This window comes from Myotis daubentonii, chromosome 12 (assembly GCF_963259705.1).
Source record: "Myotis daubentonii chromosome 12, mMyoDau2.1, whole genome shotgun sequence".
Classification (NCBI taxonomy): Eukaryota; Metazoa; Chordata; class Mammalia; order Chiroptera; family Vespertilionidae; genus Myotis; species Myotis daubentonii.
Genome location: NC_081851.1, coordinates 38,707,413 through 38,727,079, shown reverse-complemented (window position 1 = coordinate 38,727,079; position 19,667 = coordinate 38,707,413). Strand labels below are relative to the sequence as shown.

General features: G+C 39.2%; 1 protein-coding gene across 18 annotated transcripts in view; it reads right to left on the bottom strand.

The window, feature by feature from the left end:
• Positions 1-523: 523 nt before the first annotated feature.
• AAK1 (AP2 associated kinase 1) overlaps positions 524-19,667 on the bottom strand; it is a 148,487-nt gene continuing 129,343 nt past the window's right edge. For 7 of the 18 annotated variants that reach the window (XM_059659549.1, XM_059659552.1, XM_059659551.1 and 4 more), the window contains 4 exons: positions 18,917-19,018; positions 17,442-17,552; positions 15,810-15,920; positions 524-5,756 (listed from right to left, as the gene is read on the bottom strand). In XM_059659549.1, the coding sequence (XP_059515532.1) occupies positions 4,627-5,756; positions 15,810-15,920; positions 17,442-17,552; positions 18,917-19,018 (1,454 nt within the window). In that variant the 3' untranslated portion in view covers positions 524-4,626. Of the gene's footprint in view, positions 5,757-6,941; positions 14,934-15,809; positions 15,921-17,441; positions 17,553-18,916; positions 19,019-19,667 lie in introns of those variants that run through there. The other 11 variants (XM_059659560.1, XM_059659562.1, XM_059659563.1 and 8 more) reach the window with 7 other exon arrangements.

Sequence of the window (19,667 nt, the reverse complement as noted above, 5' to 3'; positions counted from 1 at the left end):
CTCTCTTCTAGTCCATAAGAAATGAGGAAGGTGAGCCATTTCATTCTTATTTTGTGAATTATCCAGTGTGGTGAGATTATCACAGGCTAGGCTGAAATGTAAGGAGAAACTGTTTACAGTAAAAAGGGAGGCAAATAAAAATTAACATAATATTCATTCATACCTCTTAAACACTTATTGATATGGTTGTAATAGGGGGATGTCATGTGAGGAAATGAAGTGGGAATAGGAACAAGGATAATGAGCCAGGAAGACTTGCAGGGTAAAGAAAGAGCAGGAAAAAGCTTTGTCTGGCAGCATTTTGATGATGGGATCCTGGGCACCACATATGGGAGGCCTGTTTCCTAATAAAAGACAAGCTGCAAACGAGGCAGATAGGACCAGGAAGTCAGAGGGCAAGGTGGCATTCTGAGAATCAATACATGCCCAGTGTAAATTCCCACATCTAAGCTGAGCCAGCTTGTTGTTCTCATCAACCTAGCAAATTTATTTTGTAGCAAAAGAACACAGAAACAACTCCCAACCTGATACTACTTTTTATTTTCAAGCATTTTGAAATTCCCCCGTAAGTGAACTTCACAAGTCACAAGTTTGCAAGTATCCTGGTGGTTCAAAACAAAAAGAACAAACAAACTACAAGTAGTAGTTAACAAAGGCATTGGAAACACTAAGAATTCATATTACATAATTTCATTTAAAATCTTCACGTTTACTCCATCAGGCAAGATTGAAGGATCAGAACTCAGGGGTGGCTGTGGTGCTTACAAGGTGCTCCTGCCTCCTTGGAAGGCGTGGCCCTTTCAGCAGCTCTCCTATGTACCTTTAATCGAAGTACGCTGGGTTCCGTATTTCTCAGAAACTTTGCAGTTTTCTCAAAAACTGCATCTGTGTGGTCAGCAGCCATTCCACAGTTGACTGGCATATGTTCTCCAATTTCAATTCCAAAGACATAGCAGAGAATAACATTTATTAAAGTGACTCCATTTTAAGTCTTATCCTTCCTGTGAAAAGAGCTTGATCCTACCCTTCTCTCGTTTCCTATATGGTAAAGTTTCCTATTTGACATAATTATACATATTACAGGATCTAGGCTTTGGTGACTTTTCTTTATGGAATCAAATACAGCACGATTGAATTCCTCTTGTCAAACCACTCTGGTGATTACACTTATTTTATATAAACCTGCTATGAGTCCGTGAAATGTCTGTTGAATATCATACATACATGTTGAAAACACTGATATACACGTATTTTAAAACTTAAATAATGGGTCAATAAAATACTGTTATTTTTCCTGGAGTTTAGAAAGAAATATCTTAGTTACCAAATTAAACTCAGAGCTAATATGGGAATATAAACACATACTCACTAATCTACACACGTGAAATTTTCAACTCAACAATGAATGGGCCCCAAATGAAATAGAGTTACTGACCTAGATACCCTTAGGTCCTGCCACGCATTTTGTTCATTCCATTTCCTAATCTAATAAGGATTTTGGAGCTCAGGGCTGTCTGTAAGCCCAAGAAACAGATATGTGAACTATTTTTCGCCACACATAAGATAATTCATTATTTCAACAGTGCCTGTTAGTCAATTAGTACATGGTGTGATTCAATGCTTTATTCTGAATATATTCTGGCTCAATATGCTCCACTAAATGAAAGAAAGGTCACAAGTTCCTGCATTTCCTATGAGATGTGCAAGGCAAGGAACACATGAAACAAACTAAAATAAGAAGTGCCCGCATTTTGTTGACTACACCTTTTCTTTTTCTCTTTAATATTAACATATTGCAGTGTAGTTGCTGGAAACATGCATTTACTACTAATTCAAAGCACCCTGAGCACTCCTGATTTCCTTAAACTAAATTTTCCAGATTTCCAGATGCAGGATGGCCTCTGGCAAGAACATTTTACCTTTCAGGGATGTATTTACCATCTATGATCCAAAGTAGATGACTGCAGAATTCACTAGCTGCAAGCTAATAATTAATATAATCCCACAGTCACAAAATGTTCATGTATCAGTAACAATACAACAGTAATTTGTCTGTGTTTTTATTCACTTCCTATTCAAAAAGGTATTTAGGGTCTCTAACCATCATAAGTCTCCAGTGAAGAGAAAAACAGGTTACGAGCCCATGGTTGACAAAGGATTCAAGTGCATAATAAAAACCACCATGATTTTATTGATTTTATCTTGAGGATTAAAATGGCTACTTGATTAGGAGGATGTGATAAAAAAAAAAAAAAAAAGGAAAAACATTTGCAGGGCTGTTAGAGAGGAGGTAAGCCTGAATATTTGGAAGAGTGAGTTAGAATAATGGTCTACTTTCTAAGAGTGATTTGGGGTGAAAACTCTCCTGAGTATTCCTATCCTCTTGCCTTTGAAGGCTTTAATTGATAATATCAAGGGGAGGAGTTTGGGGTGCAAAATTCCATATGCATTAGCTAAAACGAATTCATCCAACCGGAAAGATAATTTTGCATCCACTGTTACACAGAAAAATCAGAAATGATCACTAGGAGAAAGAAAACTCTTAGAATTAACATTTAACATCTAACCAAGTTAAAGATATTCATTTCTGGCACAAAGAAACCTCAGCTGGAAAAACCATTGCTAGTAGCTCTGATCCAGTGCCAATTATTTCACTTTATCCTTTAACCTGGTCATCTAAAATAGGTGCAGACAAAACTAGAAAAAGTCTTAAAAAGCAGTTGTTCCTATTTAACTGCCAAGATCCATGAACTTTAAATTTAAAAAATTCACACCTTATCAAGTGCAATAGAATTGGACAAATTCAGGCTTGATTTTTGGATGAATTTCCAGGAATTCTTAAATCATTAATCTTGTTTGGTAAGCAACTTCCCCAATTTCTCCAGCTAATGGGGAAAAAATCCCTAAACATTTACTATAAGTCACAAGAAGCTTTCACATTGAAACATGGTGTAGCAACTCTTCCCATTAAGTTGAATTTCCTCAGCAGAAGCCTTACCATTGAGACATAAATTTCATCTTAAGGCACTAATAATAAAGGGTATGAAAACAGCTAGGAATGAGTCAGATCTTTCCAGAAAGAGAAAACATTTCAAAAACACAAGTCAGTCATCTATCTGGCTTACTTCAACATCTAAAGAGAGAATAAAAGTTTTCATGGCTAACAGATTCAGCTCTTTTCCATTCTCCCAAACAAACTTACTTACAAGTCTTAGATTTACATTCCGTAAGAGGCAGTAGAGAAAAATGGCAAGGATTTGGAACAAACAAACAAGCAAGCAAGCAAATCTAGTTTGTAGCCTAGTCTCATGATTACTTAATTCCATAATGATAGCATGCTGTGCTCAGACCTAAGGTTTTTGAAGTACTTTTTAAGATCACATACCCAGTGAATGAAACTGTAACAAGGTGCTCTTTTCTATTGTCCTGAGGGGGAAATATAGAAAAATAATTAATTTTTCATGACCGGGTAAATGGAATTTGTTAATCACAAATAAAAAAATGTGAAGAAAAAGAAATCTACTCTGAAACCTGTTTCAGCAGGATTTTCTTATACCTTCCAATGACATAAATTTTACCATGAGAAAAGAACTAAATAGGAGACCAATGCTAGTATATGATTGTGGAGGTAGGATTGTGGGGCAAGATTATCTTAAAGAAAAAATGCTTCCTATGCTCATGTACACACGTGCACACACATGCACACACACACACACACCTGTGCACTCATACTGATTTACAAAGCAGCGAGGATGTAGGGAAGGCTCAACACTATGAGACATGAGCTCAGATATCTCATCCGTTTGCATTTCTACATAGGAAAAGATCTGACACATGTTAATACCCACAGACACACATGTGCGAGGGCCAGCCTGGCTGCCACAGACTCAGAAACAGATGCAGAGAATCCTAGAGCTGCTGGTTTTACAGGAATGATTATATATGCAGGCTTACACTTCCTCTTGAGGTGCAGGATTTTTATCTTGCATTTCTTTCCAGAAATATCCCCTTTTCAAGGGTATTATGTCCTGGAGAGACTAATCTCAATTCCTCAATGGACATGACTCAGAACAGGACTGCAGGAATTAAAACTAGCAATAACATGGCCCTTTTGGCGTTGGAGTAAATTATTTCTGGATTTAAACAGATTCTGGGGCCCTAGCTGGTTGGGCTCTGTGGATAGAGCTTTGGCCTGCAAACTGAAGGGTCCCAGGTTTGATTCCGGTCAAGGGCATATGCGCGGGTTGCGCAAGAGGCAGCTGTCAATGATTGATGTTTCTATCTCTCTCTCCCTTTCTGAACTCAATAAAAATATATTTTAAAGAAACAAACAAACAAAAATCCCAGTTTCGGGGGAGGAGGGAAGAAAGCCGAGTTCTGGGTAGAGTTGGAGATGGAAAAGCCTGAAAGTCCAGAAATCAATATAAACAAAAGAAATGAGCATACTTAAAGGGGTTTTGACTAAGTATCACTGCAACTGAGTTTGTTGACTGACATCTGCCTCTGACCCAGGGAACTGAAAGATCATAATTGATATATTTCTTCTTAGGAAGGCTCAGCTGGGAGTGATGTGGTGGGTTACTGAGGGTGGGGCAGACACAGAGGCCTAAGGCTCAAGTATTGCTCCTAAGGTTTCTGCTTGCCTGATTTTGAAGGAAAGGGTGCTAAAGCAAAAGGATCAGCAGCTGGCAGCTCCGTAGTCCTGGAAGGAAGGGATGTGATGGAAACAGAGCCAGCTATGGACTGCCTGTTGGTTTGCGAAACAATTTTGTAGGCAGCAATGGGCTGGGCTTCAGGACTTGGCTCATCTTCTGGGCTATAGTGACGGGAATATTTGGATAAAGACTGGGGGCGGAATGATTTGCCAGCCATGGGGCCCGAGGCAGCTTCTTTCTGAGGCTGAAGTCCTTTGTTTCTGTCGTTAAGATGGCCCCCAGATTCCAGGGAGGCTCCCCTGGGTGAGATGCTGTCAGGATGGTCTGCTGCTTGTACAGAATGGGAGGGGAGGTTGGATTGTTGGGCAAAACCAGCCATGGAATACTGAGATCGGACAGAGGAGTACACTGCTCTGTCAAGGCCTGAGAGCTGAGCGACCTCATCTGTCTGACTGAGAAGACCGGCCTGTGTGGGCAACTCCTGGGAGGCGCTCTGGGCAACTGTTACCTCCTCCATACTTTTCTTCTTGGTAAAAGGAGCTCTTAAGAACACATCCGCCTCCTCTGGCTGGGAAGGAGCCACACTGCCCTTGGACACAAAAGGGGCTTTGGAGAAAATGTCCATTTCGTCCGTTGGAACCCTTGAGCTCTTAAAGGGGGCTGTGGCAAAAACATCTGGCTCACCAATACCATCAGTGGTTGGTTGTGTGGGGGCTTGAAACTGGTTCTTTTTTCCACCTTGCACTGCCTTTGCTGGCTCAGTAGAGGCTTCTGGCTGAGCGAACGGAATGGCTCCTCCCAGCTTCCCCTGCGGAGGCTTGCAGCTCTCATCCTCGTCTTCAGATTCCATGAGGAGCGGGCGAGACCCACTGCAGTCTAGCATGTCCCCCTCGAGGTCAGTCCCTTCCTCCTCGCTGCTGTGAAATGAGCTGTTGCTTGAAGGGCCATCTCTGGCCAAGTAGTCAGATTCTAAATTGTTCTGTGTTTTTGTGTCAGGTACTCTGGAGGGGTCTGGATAGAGGGGAAGGCCTTTAACGCCCGTTGATTCTTTAAAGTGCTCTACAGTTATTACAGGACAGGGATTGGGCTCTCTCTGGAGACCTAGAAAAGCACAAAATGCAGAATTAATGCACAGCTGGTTCAATTCTCCATGGAACATTTAATGGTCAACCCACGGCAGTAACATTATGGGACCAAATAATAGATGTTGAACATGGAAAAGGAAAAACAGAAAAATAAAAGTCAGGCAAGGAAACTGCACACAAACTGGAACACAACCAATCACTGTCTCACATTTTGGGACATGATAAGCACAATGTACAGGAAAGGAGATGAAGACGTTAGGCACACAGACATTTAGCGCAGCTATGCAATGCTCCTACTCACGGGGCTAGGCACTGACACTTGCTCTAGCTGGCACGGGCACATGATGGAATGAAAACAAACCCAGCCACTCATCTTCACGTATACCATGATGGTTCTGGAGTATGCAGAAATACTGTCTGGGGACAAATTCAATTCAGTATCTGACATGTGGTCATGCTCTGCCGGTATCTGAGGACACCCATCCTTTGCCCCCAAACAGCAGCAAAACACGGCTGCTAGATAAATGCAAGTTTACTTGCTGATTGACATAAAAGTACCTCAAACAGGAATACTGAAGGCACTTTCTCAGGGGAGGAGACATAAGCAAAATTATATTAAATTTCAACTTTAGCTGGAGTAGCCCTGAAATTTTGTTTTCTGTCTTTTAAGTTAGCAAAGATCTCCTCTGTTTAAATGATTCCATCTTAAATTTCTTTAAACAGAGTAAAATGTATGGGAAATTACAGAAGTATTTGCAAACTCTAATATACTAGTCTATTTCTATCTAGTAGAAGTGCCTCTGGGTGCTCTGGCTTTTAACATCAAATAGACAATTATCAGAATGCAAGAGAGCTTACCTTCCAAGAAATATTAGCAGGTTAGAAGTATGTCATTGGGCACATGTTAGCAAGAGGGCAGGAAAAAGGCATATGTAACTAAGCAAGAAGAATCCAGAGAAAGGGTGGTTGGGGGTAAAGGTATCATTTCATCATGGGTTTCCCAACCCACCAGGATAAGAACATTTGGTAAAAAGATTTGGATTCTATAGATGACTTGGAACCTCTGTACAGAGGTAATTCAATCATCCCAACCCCACGTAGTCCCCTCCCCTTCTATGCAAACCATTTGCTCATAGAAACTTCTGCTAACAATATTCCCCTTTAAGTTTGCTTAAAGTAAGCACACAGAACACAGCTGAAGCAGCATCAAAATCAGTTTATTGGGAAACCAGTTGCTATTACATTGTAAAGAGCTGCAGAGAGAGACCCGAACATTTTAGAAGATACTGTACAAAAATACTATACTCTTCTGAATCCTATAACTTTTGAGCAGTGTTTCTTTTTAAATAATTCTGACCTTAAATATTGTTTCCAGAAACAAAAGGTGTCCTCCCCCTCCTTTTTATTTCCCTTTCTAACAGTTGAAATGCATTTGATGAATCCCACATCAGAGTCTTGAAGTTAAATTCTATACTGGAGCAAATGGCTTTTTGAATAGCATTTGAAGAATAAGTTTATTTTGAAGAGGATAAATTTTTCCTCGGTTACAGCTTTAATATATGCACTTGCATGATATGAAAGCATTAGGGGATAGGAAATAAATGGAACACCTTCTCCCTTGCAATCTATGTGGAAAGACATAATCCTAACCTCTCAGGCAAGTTTACTGATATTAGATTTGTCACAGTGATTCCCAGATGATGATTTCTGGGAGGAAATTCAAATGAAAGGGGGAAGAGAAGTTTTCCAAAATAAGATTTGCCAAGCAAAGCAGTATGAGAGGCCCCCCCCACACTCTTTGAACCACTTTCTAATAGCATCAGATGTGCAAATTTTCAGTTGCCAAAACTAAGGCACAAATTCTTAACTTCCAAATCTACCCTGAAAGTTGATGTTATTAAGCTGGTTCTGTGGGAGAACAAAATATCATTTAGGAAAAAAATGGCAAGTTTAGTCAAGCCAATGACTGATTCTGACATATAGATCAATAATGAACACTAGTTTGCCCGAGTTAGTATTTTGGGGAAATTTAAATTAAATTCAGTGAAATATATTTGTGTGCAGAGATTGTCCCAAAGCAGTTACCTATAGAACCTGGGTCACGTTGGATGCCCACAGTGTTCGATTACATTTTGAGAACTCTAAGTACCAATCAGGGGTGGCCATCTCCAGAGTTGGACAGGATGGAAGAACATGCCAGATTTATCAAAATTACTTCTGTTAAAAAGTGGGTTGTTAGTCAAGTCAAATGGAAGCCTGCCAACTTAGAGCATCTTCTATACCCTTCATGGTGCAATGGGAAAATCATGCTTAAAGTTCCAACAGCCTTTAAAATTCACACACAGAGCCACAAAAATGCTTTAACATAGAGTTCAAAGGGAAAATCGGTCTCATGTCCTTCAAAGCAAGGCCAGACTGCTTCATATCTCTTTCAGCATGAATCTGCTTACAGGATTGGAAAGATACATGTGAAGGTTTCTCCCGAGAAGGCCAAGTCCCTCAACCTGTCCATTCTTTTTAGTAGAGGGGCAGTGTGACCAAGGCAGAGAGCAAACACCTTCTGCAATTCTCCAAGCCTGGCACTTTGCAGACCAAAGAAATGCTGATTGATACGGAAGAGCACAGACAACCACATTCCCTCAGGGAATTTTGATGGTGACAGCACAAGAAACGGAGTAGTCAAGAAGAGAGATTCTAGATAACTGTAAACAGAAGGTAGACGTTGAGTTTTGTTGGGAGTTAGAGGTCTTTTTTGGAACATGAGTGTGTTCTTGTAGGGAAAACACGTGTTTCCAGGGTGAACAGTCTGTTTATGAAGATAGCCTTGCACCACCAGGAAACATGTGCAAAGTAGTCTGCTTACTAGCAATTAAAGGGTTTATACTAATGTAACCTCATGCCTTGGTCCAGTTCCTTTGGTAATTAATGGCGTGCACAGCAGATGTCCTTAACCACAACCACAGAGCTCAATAGAGATAGACAGTTGTTGGGGGGTTGGGGGGGGAGTTAAGGCCAGGACCTGACCACATTGTCTGCACAGGGTCTTCCTTATCAAGAAGCTTAAGGTAGGGCATTTTGTTCTAATTCCTTCGAACTAGGTCATGTCTCTTTTTATTTTGGTTGAGCAAATTAAATTAGGCAACAAGTCAAAACATTTCTTTTTCTTGCTCTGACGTAGGATTGTGTGCCAGGTTAAGGTTAAGGACACTTTTCAAAACTCCATTTTAGTCTATTTTGAGGCTCCAAAATTATATAGATTTCAGTAAGAGCTCACATGCTTCAGAGAGTAGGAAAGGAGTCCCCAAAAATATTTGATAACTTGGCAACTATCCTCACTAACTCTCAATTAACTTCAAAAGCAATGAGGAGTGTTGAATGATTTGGGAAAGGTTTATTCTGAAAATTTTATCAGGTGGACATAGTGAAGGTCATCAGCATGCTTTCTAAAAAATCAAAATGTGAAGACTTAAATTTCTGACTGGTTATTCCTTAATATAATACATTATGCACAACCCGAATTTCACTTTAGTCTATAATAACTTCTGTGACCTTTTGGCTTAGATGATCAGATTAAGCATTTGGTTTGACCATATGCTGTGTAGTCACATTACAACCCACGACTGGGGAATAAGGGATTTGCTAGGAGCCAATGTTGGCTAGTGATGCTGTGCCTCTCAAGCCAATGGAGCAATTAAATGGGAGAGATTTCTCCCTGGGCATAAAACTGCTGTTGCCAACATAACATGTTTAATTAAATTGGCCTGGGTATATTAAAGATGAAATTAGAGGAGGATAGCTGCAAATCTGTGCTCCATTTTACAACCCCGTGTCTGATCATATCAAATGCAGGCGCACTTGGTTTTGTCCTCCCAGACCACAAGGTGGAGCCAGGGTAGCCATGACTTATTAAAATGTCCTCAGCATGTCTCTCACATGTGGCCACACTTCCCTTGTGCGCAGGTACTTATTGTCACTCAACAAAGTGTTTCAATCCTTTTTGCAAAAGTGCGTTTTCAGCTCAGGAAAACAGCAGCTATTTTAAGTTATTTATAGCTCTAAACATCAATGCTCCTGTTTGAACAGATAAAAGTCTTTATTCCCCTGTATGTTTACATAAGAAATTTGTTTACAGACTTGTTTTTATATAATACTTGCGTAGCAATGTTCAAATTTCACATTTTTACTGCATAAGATAGCTTCATGTACCTCTGTTTGCTCTGTCTTCTTGGGAGAGCGGGGATAATGACCTGTGGTAAATATACATCCACGTGAGGAGGGGCGTGCAATAGGGCAGAGAGTACTGGCAGGAAAAGAGTACATTCAGATACTACATTCAAGTGGGAACCAAGAAAGTGTCTTCCATTCTAGCAACTACCACCACTAGGTAACTTTGCATTACCCAAAACACCTCCCTCCCCCACCTCAGTGAAGGGACACCAAGGAGAAACAAAATGGTATCTTGTTACAGATTATTTGAAATGGAAGCCATTCAGGATTCATTCTGACTCAAAAAACCCAAGCACATCCAGGAACATTACTAGCATGGACAAGGAAAAGGCTAACAGCTCATAAATGTATAGTCTCTAAAGGGGAATGAAAGATAGTTTTGTAATATCTGGAGTATTTCAGTAAATATTCCATTTTAAAATTCATGTGGTAGTTTCTCTGTTCCGCTTGGCAGCCTCTAATTTGCCTAATTCAGAATTTTGGACAATCTTATCTTTTTTTCTTTTCTTTTTTCTTTTTTTAAATGAGGTTACCCTGTCATTTTTATCTCCAAACTCTAAGTTAGTGGCTATAGTATCTGGATAGTCTTATAAACTGAGAAAGTTAAAGACTCATGGAGCTCACAAACTTCATCATGGAAACTTTATTTTGGCCCAAGGTATCTACAGTGTGCTGGGCTGAACAAGTTATTATCTTCATACCTCTGGGATGAGGTCAACCCCAAAGGTCCCCTGCTTACCACAGCACTGCTGAAAGCAAAGCTGTTTCTGATCTGGGAGAAGATTGGGCTGACTTAAATAAAAATGATCAATTATTGGTCAGGGGAGTGGGAAAAAGTATTATAAACAACATTTCATCTTGAGAAAAACAGACTCTTTTTTTGTTTGTTCCCCTATAATTATTAGCAATCCAAGTTTTATAATTATAATTTAAGTGGCAAGTTCATTATCAAATGATACTGAACAACGTGAAAACCTATTTTAGAGGTATTTTAAAAATATGTATCTTCCAATTTTCTAAACTACACTAAAGACAGGCTAAACCAGTCATTCACTTATTCAGAATACTAAGAAAGTTAAGAATGATCATTGTCCCTTTCCATTATAAGGTTCTTTCTGGAAATGTTCTGTGGATTATTATTCTTTACTATCTTTAATAGTAACTACTCTTGATCTTAGGGTGGTGATTTTGCCTTTGGAAACAGCTAAATGTCACTTAGAACCAAGAGTGGTAGAAAAAGTAGACTAAAAAAGCACACACCTATTTTCAGGTGCTGAAAGTGATACCAATTCGGTAATAATAACTGATTTTCTTATACCTTATTACCTTCCTTGATAGTATTTCTAAGGAGAGCAGTTTCAAAAATAACTTTAATGATTAAGATAAGTATTAGGTTCCCAACTAAAACCAAGGAACAACACTCAATTAGATGTCAAAATTCCAATATGTCTGCTAAAGTAATCATTAATTATAATCATATTTATAAGTGTCCACTTAAGCCTTATCTCTTGTGATATGTTTTTAAAAACAATGGGACTTGAATTTGGCAATCTAGTTATTAAAATGCTCTAAAGGGAAAAAATAATAATTTGAGATGTTGTCTACTCTTGCACAATTGGAATAAAAGCAAATCAGAAACATATGCTTATATGATTTTCTAACCACTTTGCTGTACACCTGAAACTAATACAGAATTGAATATAAACAATAATTGAAAAATAAAAAAATAAATTTTAAGATAATAAGATTTCTAATTAAAAAAACACATATGCTTACAGTATTTATCCATTTTTATATAGCAGATCATTGATTATATATTTTTTAAAGAATCGAAATTTGATATTGTTTTGTTGTAGTCTGTGTGTGGGAGTGTGCATATGTGGGAGTGTGTAATATTAAAAAAAAAGAACATCTCTGTCCAAAACTCTGTCATAATTTAGGCTTCTAATTCAGATAACCAAAAAAGAGCAACCCAGGTTAGTAAAAGCCCATTATAATTTTCTAAAAGGTAAACTCTGCTACAGTAAGAACTACATTAGATAACTGAAGAACATCAGGATATATAAATCCTTCATAGTCCTCCCAAAGCATAATAATATATACTTAGAGCCCTATAATTCTATAATCTTAGAGACCATGAAGTCCAAACCCATCATTGTCTAAACAAGGACAGCAGCTCTGGGAAGTGATGCGTCTGCTGAAGTAACTCAGACAGTGATTGGCAAAGGTCAAGATGAGATTCCAGGTGCTCTGTCCTGTCCAGGCCTCTTCTCCCACTACCCTGTCTCAGATCCTACACTTGTAAAATGAAGTAGGTGGACTAGATGATGACCTCTAAGGTCCCTTTTATAGCTCCATAAGTCTATTAATTATCAGCACACTACACTCATCTCAAATAAACCCTTTTAGCTTAGGGATGATGCTATATATATATATTAAAAGGCCCCATTTATTGGCTCACTCACTGTATTCCTTCACAGAAAAATATTCTCCCCTCTGAGGCCCTACTCCTAAAGAATTTCATGTCATTGTCCCCCTTGGGCTGCCTTCATCCAGTCTCTGGCTTCTAGTCTGCTCTTTTCATTAATGGTCTCTATTGAGCCAGATGACTAGATAATATATCTCAATGTGATTAGGATAATACATGAAAGGAATAAGTTAGAGACACCTAATTTCTAAACTATACATTCCATGGTTTCAAGAAACTAAATATTCATTATATTTTTAACACATGTGTATAAAAAAACAAATTGAGAAACATAGGCATAAAACATTATTCTTATTTTAAAAATAAACATTTCCTTCATTAGTTTATACATTTTTTTCTATGTCCAGGAAACAGAATACAATTTTGATCTTCAATAATATTCCTGTCCATAAAGGGGCAAGCCAAGTCCCATTTTCACTGCTATTCAACCAGGAAGAGCTCGTCAAGGATGTCTTTTTTAAATCCTTAGCAGGAAGGCTTGTGCCTTCCTCAATTTGGAAATGATCCATTATCCTCATAGAGGCCTTTACTTAGCTCATGTAGCTTCAGTTGGCATGGGAAGTGTTTCAAGTCAGAAGGAAGACTGAAAGATTCAAACTTTTTCTCTGATGCCTTTCAAAGGCTGCACTCACATTGCTGAGGTCAAAGCTTGACCTCCAAAGTGCATGCAGTGTTTTGCAGACTGTTGCTGTTCAACTTTCTTTTTCCCTCCCTTAAAGTGCAAATGTGAGGAAGAAACAAAAGTACCAGAGAGAGAAACAAGCAAATGGACTTGGAATTTTATTTGTACAAATCTGACCAACTAAGAGTTTAGTTTCCCTCTGATCATGGACAATGGCACTCAACAAAGAGAACCACAGTGGGGTTCTCTGTGCCCACCTTTTTCAAAAGGGTAATTTTTAGAAAACTGCTTTCCATGTAAGGAAAAAAAATACACTTAACTCAGTAAGGACATATACAGAGGGTGACCACGAGGCATGTTGTCGTGTCAGTGCAAGGTCCTTTATTTATTTTATGAACAATATTCTAAGGTTAGTGAGGAACTATGCTTTGTTTTATTTTTCAATCTAGGAAGCCAGGGAAAACCAACTGAACATTTCATTGGCTGCATCCTTCAATCAAACATCAGAGAGAAAGAAAGGTAAGTAGCCAGAGTCAAATTGTGCCTAGCTTGTCAGCACACTTATTTCTGTTTATCTGCAAATAAACAACATGCTTATTCTACAAAGACAGAAGACCTGCTGAAAGCTTATAGCAACGCACAAGTCTACTCAAAATGATTCCATATGTTACACTGTAGGATTGTAGTGTAAAGTTATACAAGGGAAAGAGATCAAAAACCCTGTACAGACACCTGATATCAGACTTGAAACGCCAAGTGGAAACAGAACTATTCAGCGTCTTCATTTATACACAATTTACAGTATTTGATTCAAAATAAAAATCACAAGAAAAATACATCTGTTTCTGCTACAATTCCTTCCCCTCCCCCAGCCACCCCCCAATGAAAAGTCTTCTAATAAAAGGTATCATATTACCACCATTGTCTTGTTTTGGTCTAATTCTGAGATCCCGGCTTGGGATGGTTAACATGAAAAGGAATGGCAATATCTGGGATTTATATCATGTACACATTTATCCAAGGATCTTAAGTACTTGCAGTCACATCTCCCGATCTGAGAAATTGCAGTTCAATGGAAGCCAGAATGCTGGATGAATGCTGGGCAGGTTGCATGGGGTGTAAAATCCCTTGGCTAAGTCTATGATCAAACAAGGTCAACGTTGGTTGGCTAGAGCTGGGCTCACTTTGTCTTTTCAAATATATACCATCAGTCAGTCAGTTTTACCCTTTCTTAAACCACACACCTGTCTCCAGGCTACTGCCTAGAGTTAAGACCAACCGAAGAAGCCATGTCTTCATAATAATGCAGCAGGATAAAAAGCGAAAGCAGAAAAACACATTCATCAGCATCTGGCCAAAGGAGACGGGTCGGGAGGATTGATTTGGGAGGCCATTCCTAGCAAGAATGAGGCAAAGGTGTCAGTTCACTAGTTTCAGTTACAGTTAAGCTTTTGGTGGAGTTGATTCCGTCTGAGGTGAAGCTCATGGCATCTAGTGCTTGATTTAAGATAATGCTATTGAAGAAGGGTAATGAGAAAACACAGCAAACAATCAGGGAGGAACTGGCCAAGAAATATCTGGAGGGCCAAATTGATTTTCTTTCCTTATCATTTCTATAGGAGAAGGCAAGGGGTAGGAGATAAGGCCTAGAGAGCCCCTTATTTGCAGATTTTTAAAAAAATCATTTTTCTTATAATTCCGTAATGAAAATGTATATTACGGTATGAAGGTTACAGAACTGCATCTGCTACTGGGTCACGGCTACAGGTCTATGAGCTGATCCACCAGCAGTAAAGACCTGGCTAGGTTGGGAAGACTGGACTCAGAGCTCCCACTGCTGTTTCTAGAGTGCCCACCTGGAAGTGGAGAGATAGGAATTCAGTACAAAACACAGAGGGTTAAGGGTTAGATGTGCAGAGCAAGCAAAGGAGAAAAACCAAACTAAAACAAAACCCTACAGAAGCAACAATTTACACTTGCAAACTCTTACATGTTGATTTTTAAACATATAAATTAGGTATCCGCCACCTCTCGTAAAAGGCTCAGGCACTGTGTGCATACCATCCTATAGGCAGGACGCCTTTCTAATGAATATATATATTTTACCTGAGAACTGCTGGCTATATACGAACTTCTTGACAACATAGTATCATCTCCCTGATAGAGTAAAAATCAGTAATCTTGCTTTGGGAAGACAACAGTTATTAAGACCATTGCAATAAAAACATGCTTTAAAAATATATATGTTTTGTGGCATGTTCAAATGATTTGACTCCATCAGAGAGGGAAAAGTATGTTCCACAAACATTCAAAAAATTCGAATTATATCAAAGCACCATTGTTAATCTCTTTGGGAAGAATATTTATTATAAATTGTTCTAATCATGATAAAAAAATGTTCAGTGCTTTTTCTGATATATGCCTTCAGGTTTCCACTGACTGAAAGATCACTTATTTTTGGCTTGATGCTTTGAAAAAGCAACTTTTGGTCAAACTATTTAATACTTTTCTTCTCTCTAAAGAAACACATGGCCAGGCTTTAAGATACCTCTATCAGTATCTCTATCTGTATCAGTATCTCTACCTATCTGTATTGGTCCAGCCCACAATGATTGTCATTATCCCCAATATCCTTCATTAAATGTTGCTCTTTTTTCCCCTTGTAAAAAAGTTACACCACTATTTTGTAGAGAGCTGATATCAAGCTCTTTCCCCAAACCTCTCTTTCTTACCTTGTGGGTTTTTGGTTATCAATACAGGAATAGGGTCAAACTCATCTTCTGCCACCTTGTCCGAGCCCTCAGGGACATCAAAACCTGAGATGAGATTACTATCTTCTGCAGCTTAATACAGAATGCAAGTACACAAGCAGAAACAACAGAAGCAGAGATTAGCAAATGAGAGAATATGTAAGAGGCACAGAGTTCCCAATTGTTTCTCAATCAATGCAGTTTTTTAAAGATGAAAATGCTTATTTTCCTGAGTTGAAATAAATGTAGCAAAATTGGAAAATTTAGGGAAATAGCAGAAAAGGTCTTAGCGCTGGCCATGTTAAGACTTTCATAAATGATGAGGGAGAAGGGTTATAGGATGAATTCTCTCTGCCATTATAAGATCATTAATTGTAGTCACTGTGAGGTATTTCTTCAATGTGAGTAATTCCCAAAAGCACAGTGATTAGTCATTTATCTTCTTTACTGAACAAACAGAGGCCTGACTAACAACATCTGAAAAACTGAAAACCGTGGGGTGGGGTAGTTTCTCCTTACAAAGCAACCGCTATGTACAATGCAAATAAGTGCTTCTGAGAGGACTCACCGCCCTTTGATTGGGAAAACAGACTTTCATATACCTCTGATGCCTCAGGGAATGTTGGGGCACAGGATCACATGCACTGAGATTCCCAGCAGAAGCTTGTTAGAATATTCTTCTCCCTTCTAATTAAGGCTCCCTACAAGCAAGTGCTAGCTAAGTGCCTATTTTGCAAGTACTGCTCCTCAGTAATTACACGTTGCCGCTGACACACTCCTGTCAGACATACTTGGTAAACAGGTAACTTCTTTCTACATGTTCTATAAAAACATAATCATTTGAATGCTATAAAGGGCAAAAACAAAAGCTCAGCTATTACCACTGCAAACCACAGGCTAATTACTTTTCAGTCAACTTGGGGAGGCTTCCTTTTTGAATTTCCTTCAGAAGGACTTCTAAACTGTTCCTTTTCTATGTTTTTGCTCCTTCTAGAAAATCACATTCACTACCCAAGCACAGAAAGAAGTTTAGTGAATGCCTGTGTACAGTAAGCCAGGCACTGTGCCTATCACTTTCACAAACTACTCACAGAATAGAACTCAATGCAAGCTACTTCTGTCCAGCAGAATTAAAAACCAGTATTAACCTAAGACTAAGAAGTGAAAATGGTAGGTTAAAAAGAGAAATCTTGTAACTGTGACTCAAATGTTAACTTAAATTCAAAATTTTTACAAATTCAATTTTTGAGGACTGGTGCCTATTTATCACTATCCAAAATGTTACACCATATTTGATGAAACATTTTTAAGTTCTAAGGCCAACAAGTATCATATGAATAATTATAGTCAGTGGTTAATCAACTCAACCATCCACTTGAATTGACTTCAAAGATATGTAGCTCGGACCTCCACCAATCTGTTGTCTAAGTCTTATTAAGTATTCTTTCTGAGCAGGACTGTAACACAGTGGCTGAGAATACTAGCTCAAGTTTTGCACATAAGTAGGTGGTTAAAACACTTCACTAGCAAAGACTTTTGGTAAGAAAAAATTTTAGGAGGTGTTCAGTTCTCCTTTAAGGACACATGTGGGTCCAAGAAGAAGAAAGCATTTACCTTTATGGGCTGGAGCAGAGATCGCTATGGGGGCAAACTCTTCCAGAAGGTCGGTAGTAGGGTTAGAAAGCAGAGAGCAATCGATCAGGGAATCTTCCCCGGTGAGAGAATCTGAGTCCAGATTAACAGCGTCCCAGGTCAGTGGCGGCATTAAATGGCACACACAACAATATCACAGCATTAGACCTTCGCCTTTAAGTTACCGCGTTTACCAGTACATGTCACACAAACAAGCCAAGGCAGGAGAAAGAAAACCAAAGGAAACACGTTAAACACTCTGGATTTCACCTACAGAAGCATGTATTCCTCTTAACCTTAATATATCAATATGGAAGAATTTTTTGCTCAGGGGTTGTTAGATAAGCAAATATGTGATTTGGATGCCAATAAAACTTTAGCAGTCAGTTTTCAGCAAATGCCATTTGGGAAAAAGAACTTTTCAACTAAAGAGTTTCACTTAAACTTCCCCTAAACATTCATGGAAAAAGAATCACTATAGAATGAGGTGACCAATTTGACTAGAAGGGGGTTGTCTCTGGCTTATTATTAGTGTAATATGACATGATTAAACAGTTCTTTCCAGACCGCAAACAGATTCCTATGCAGAATAGAATGACCTTGCCCCTTACTAATAGTATTCTTTAAATCTGAATTGCTCCTTTGAACACATAATTTTGCTTTTAGATAAAGAACAGAAGACAAAATTCAGAGTTCAAGTATTTTAACACATCAATTATTTTCTGAAAAGTTTTCTAGAAGAAAATAGCCAAGTAAGCACAAGAAAAGGAAACCCTATTAAATTATTTTAACCTGGTGAGTTAATTTTCATACTTCCTAGACTTCTAATTGTTTCCATTCCTAGTTAGGATGGGACATTTTTATCAAGGTAATTATGGACTCAAAAAAAGGAAGGTTTATCAAATCTGTATTTATGGGCAGTTAAGGAAGTCTACTAGAAGTGAACTTGGAAAAATTAGGGTGAAATGCTGGAAACAGCAAAGATTTCAACTTTGCCTACAATTTAATAGCAAATCACCTATATGATTAAAGCACTGTGCTAGGAACAGGGTGTCAACATCCAGAAATGAGCTCCATGGATACCACTGTTAGAGGGGAGAGACTGCTCAGTAACCTGGAGGAGTTAAGGGCATCCTTACAGCTCAGCAGAGTTCTTTAATTAAGGAGGTGGAAGGAATCTGCCACCAGTGGAAAAAAAATCCTGAATAAAGATAGACTGTAATCAGAGAAGCCCAGGGATCACTCTACAAAGAACTCCAAAAACATAATCTGCTTTTTGGCGAGGAAACACATCACTCAACATCTAGAAGCTGGGACTGCAACAATGCAGGGCATCCCTTCTGGGAGGAACTAACCAGGCTGCAAAATAAACCCCAGACCATCTGTCCGGTGGAAAGACTGCTCTGAGAGCTCACCACATCAAGCAGTCCCTGCCGCTGCAGACACTCCTGACTGACCTGTGCGGTTCGAGGTCACCGACTCCGTCTGAGATGGGAGGCGCTGGGGCACTGGGGGCTCCAGTCCTGGTATGAGACTCTCAACAGCAACATCAGCTTTTTCTTTTGTAACAGAGCATTAAAAAAGGAGAATAATGGGTAAGGGAAAGGCAGTCCGAAGTTCTTTGGACAATTCTATCAAGGCTTTCTCCTACAGGTTTCTAAAATGCCAGTCTCAGGAGAGGTGGAAAGCAGAAATTACTTTATTTCTGCTGCTTTGAGTATCTGGGCTTCACTGATTGAGCAGGTCTGTGCAAAGTTAACCACTGTGGCCAGTCTCAGTGGTTCTCCGTTTTTAAAGATAAATACAGAGTAAGAGCTATGCAGGAGATCTCTTCCATGTCAGAAAACAAACTGAAAGGCACCTTAATATCTTCTGTTAATTTTGTTTTTCTCAAGGGATAAACTTGGGAGCCTTTCACATCCTCTGTGCCTTGCAGAGGCCACTAGTCCATCTCTAATCCCATCCATGATGCAGTGTGGTGGTATCAGGCTATGAGACATCCCCCAGCTAGCGGCCCAGCTCTCCGCAGGGTCGTGGCCTCTCTGAGTTCTAGGACTTTGCACCCCTGGAGTACAGGGGTCCTGGGCATTTTGTAGGTCTTGCCTGCCTTGCGGTTGGAGCACAGAGAAATGTAAGGACGAGCAGACTAAGCCCCTCCCTCAGTTTCTACCCCTGAGGCTTCACCACCAGGCATGTGTTGTGTCAGTT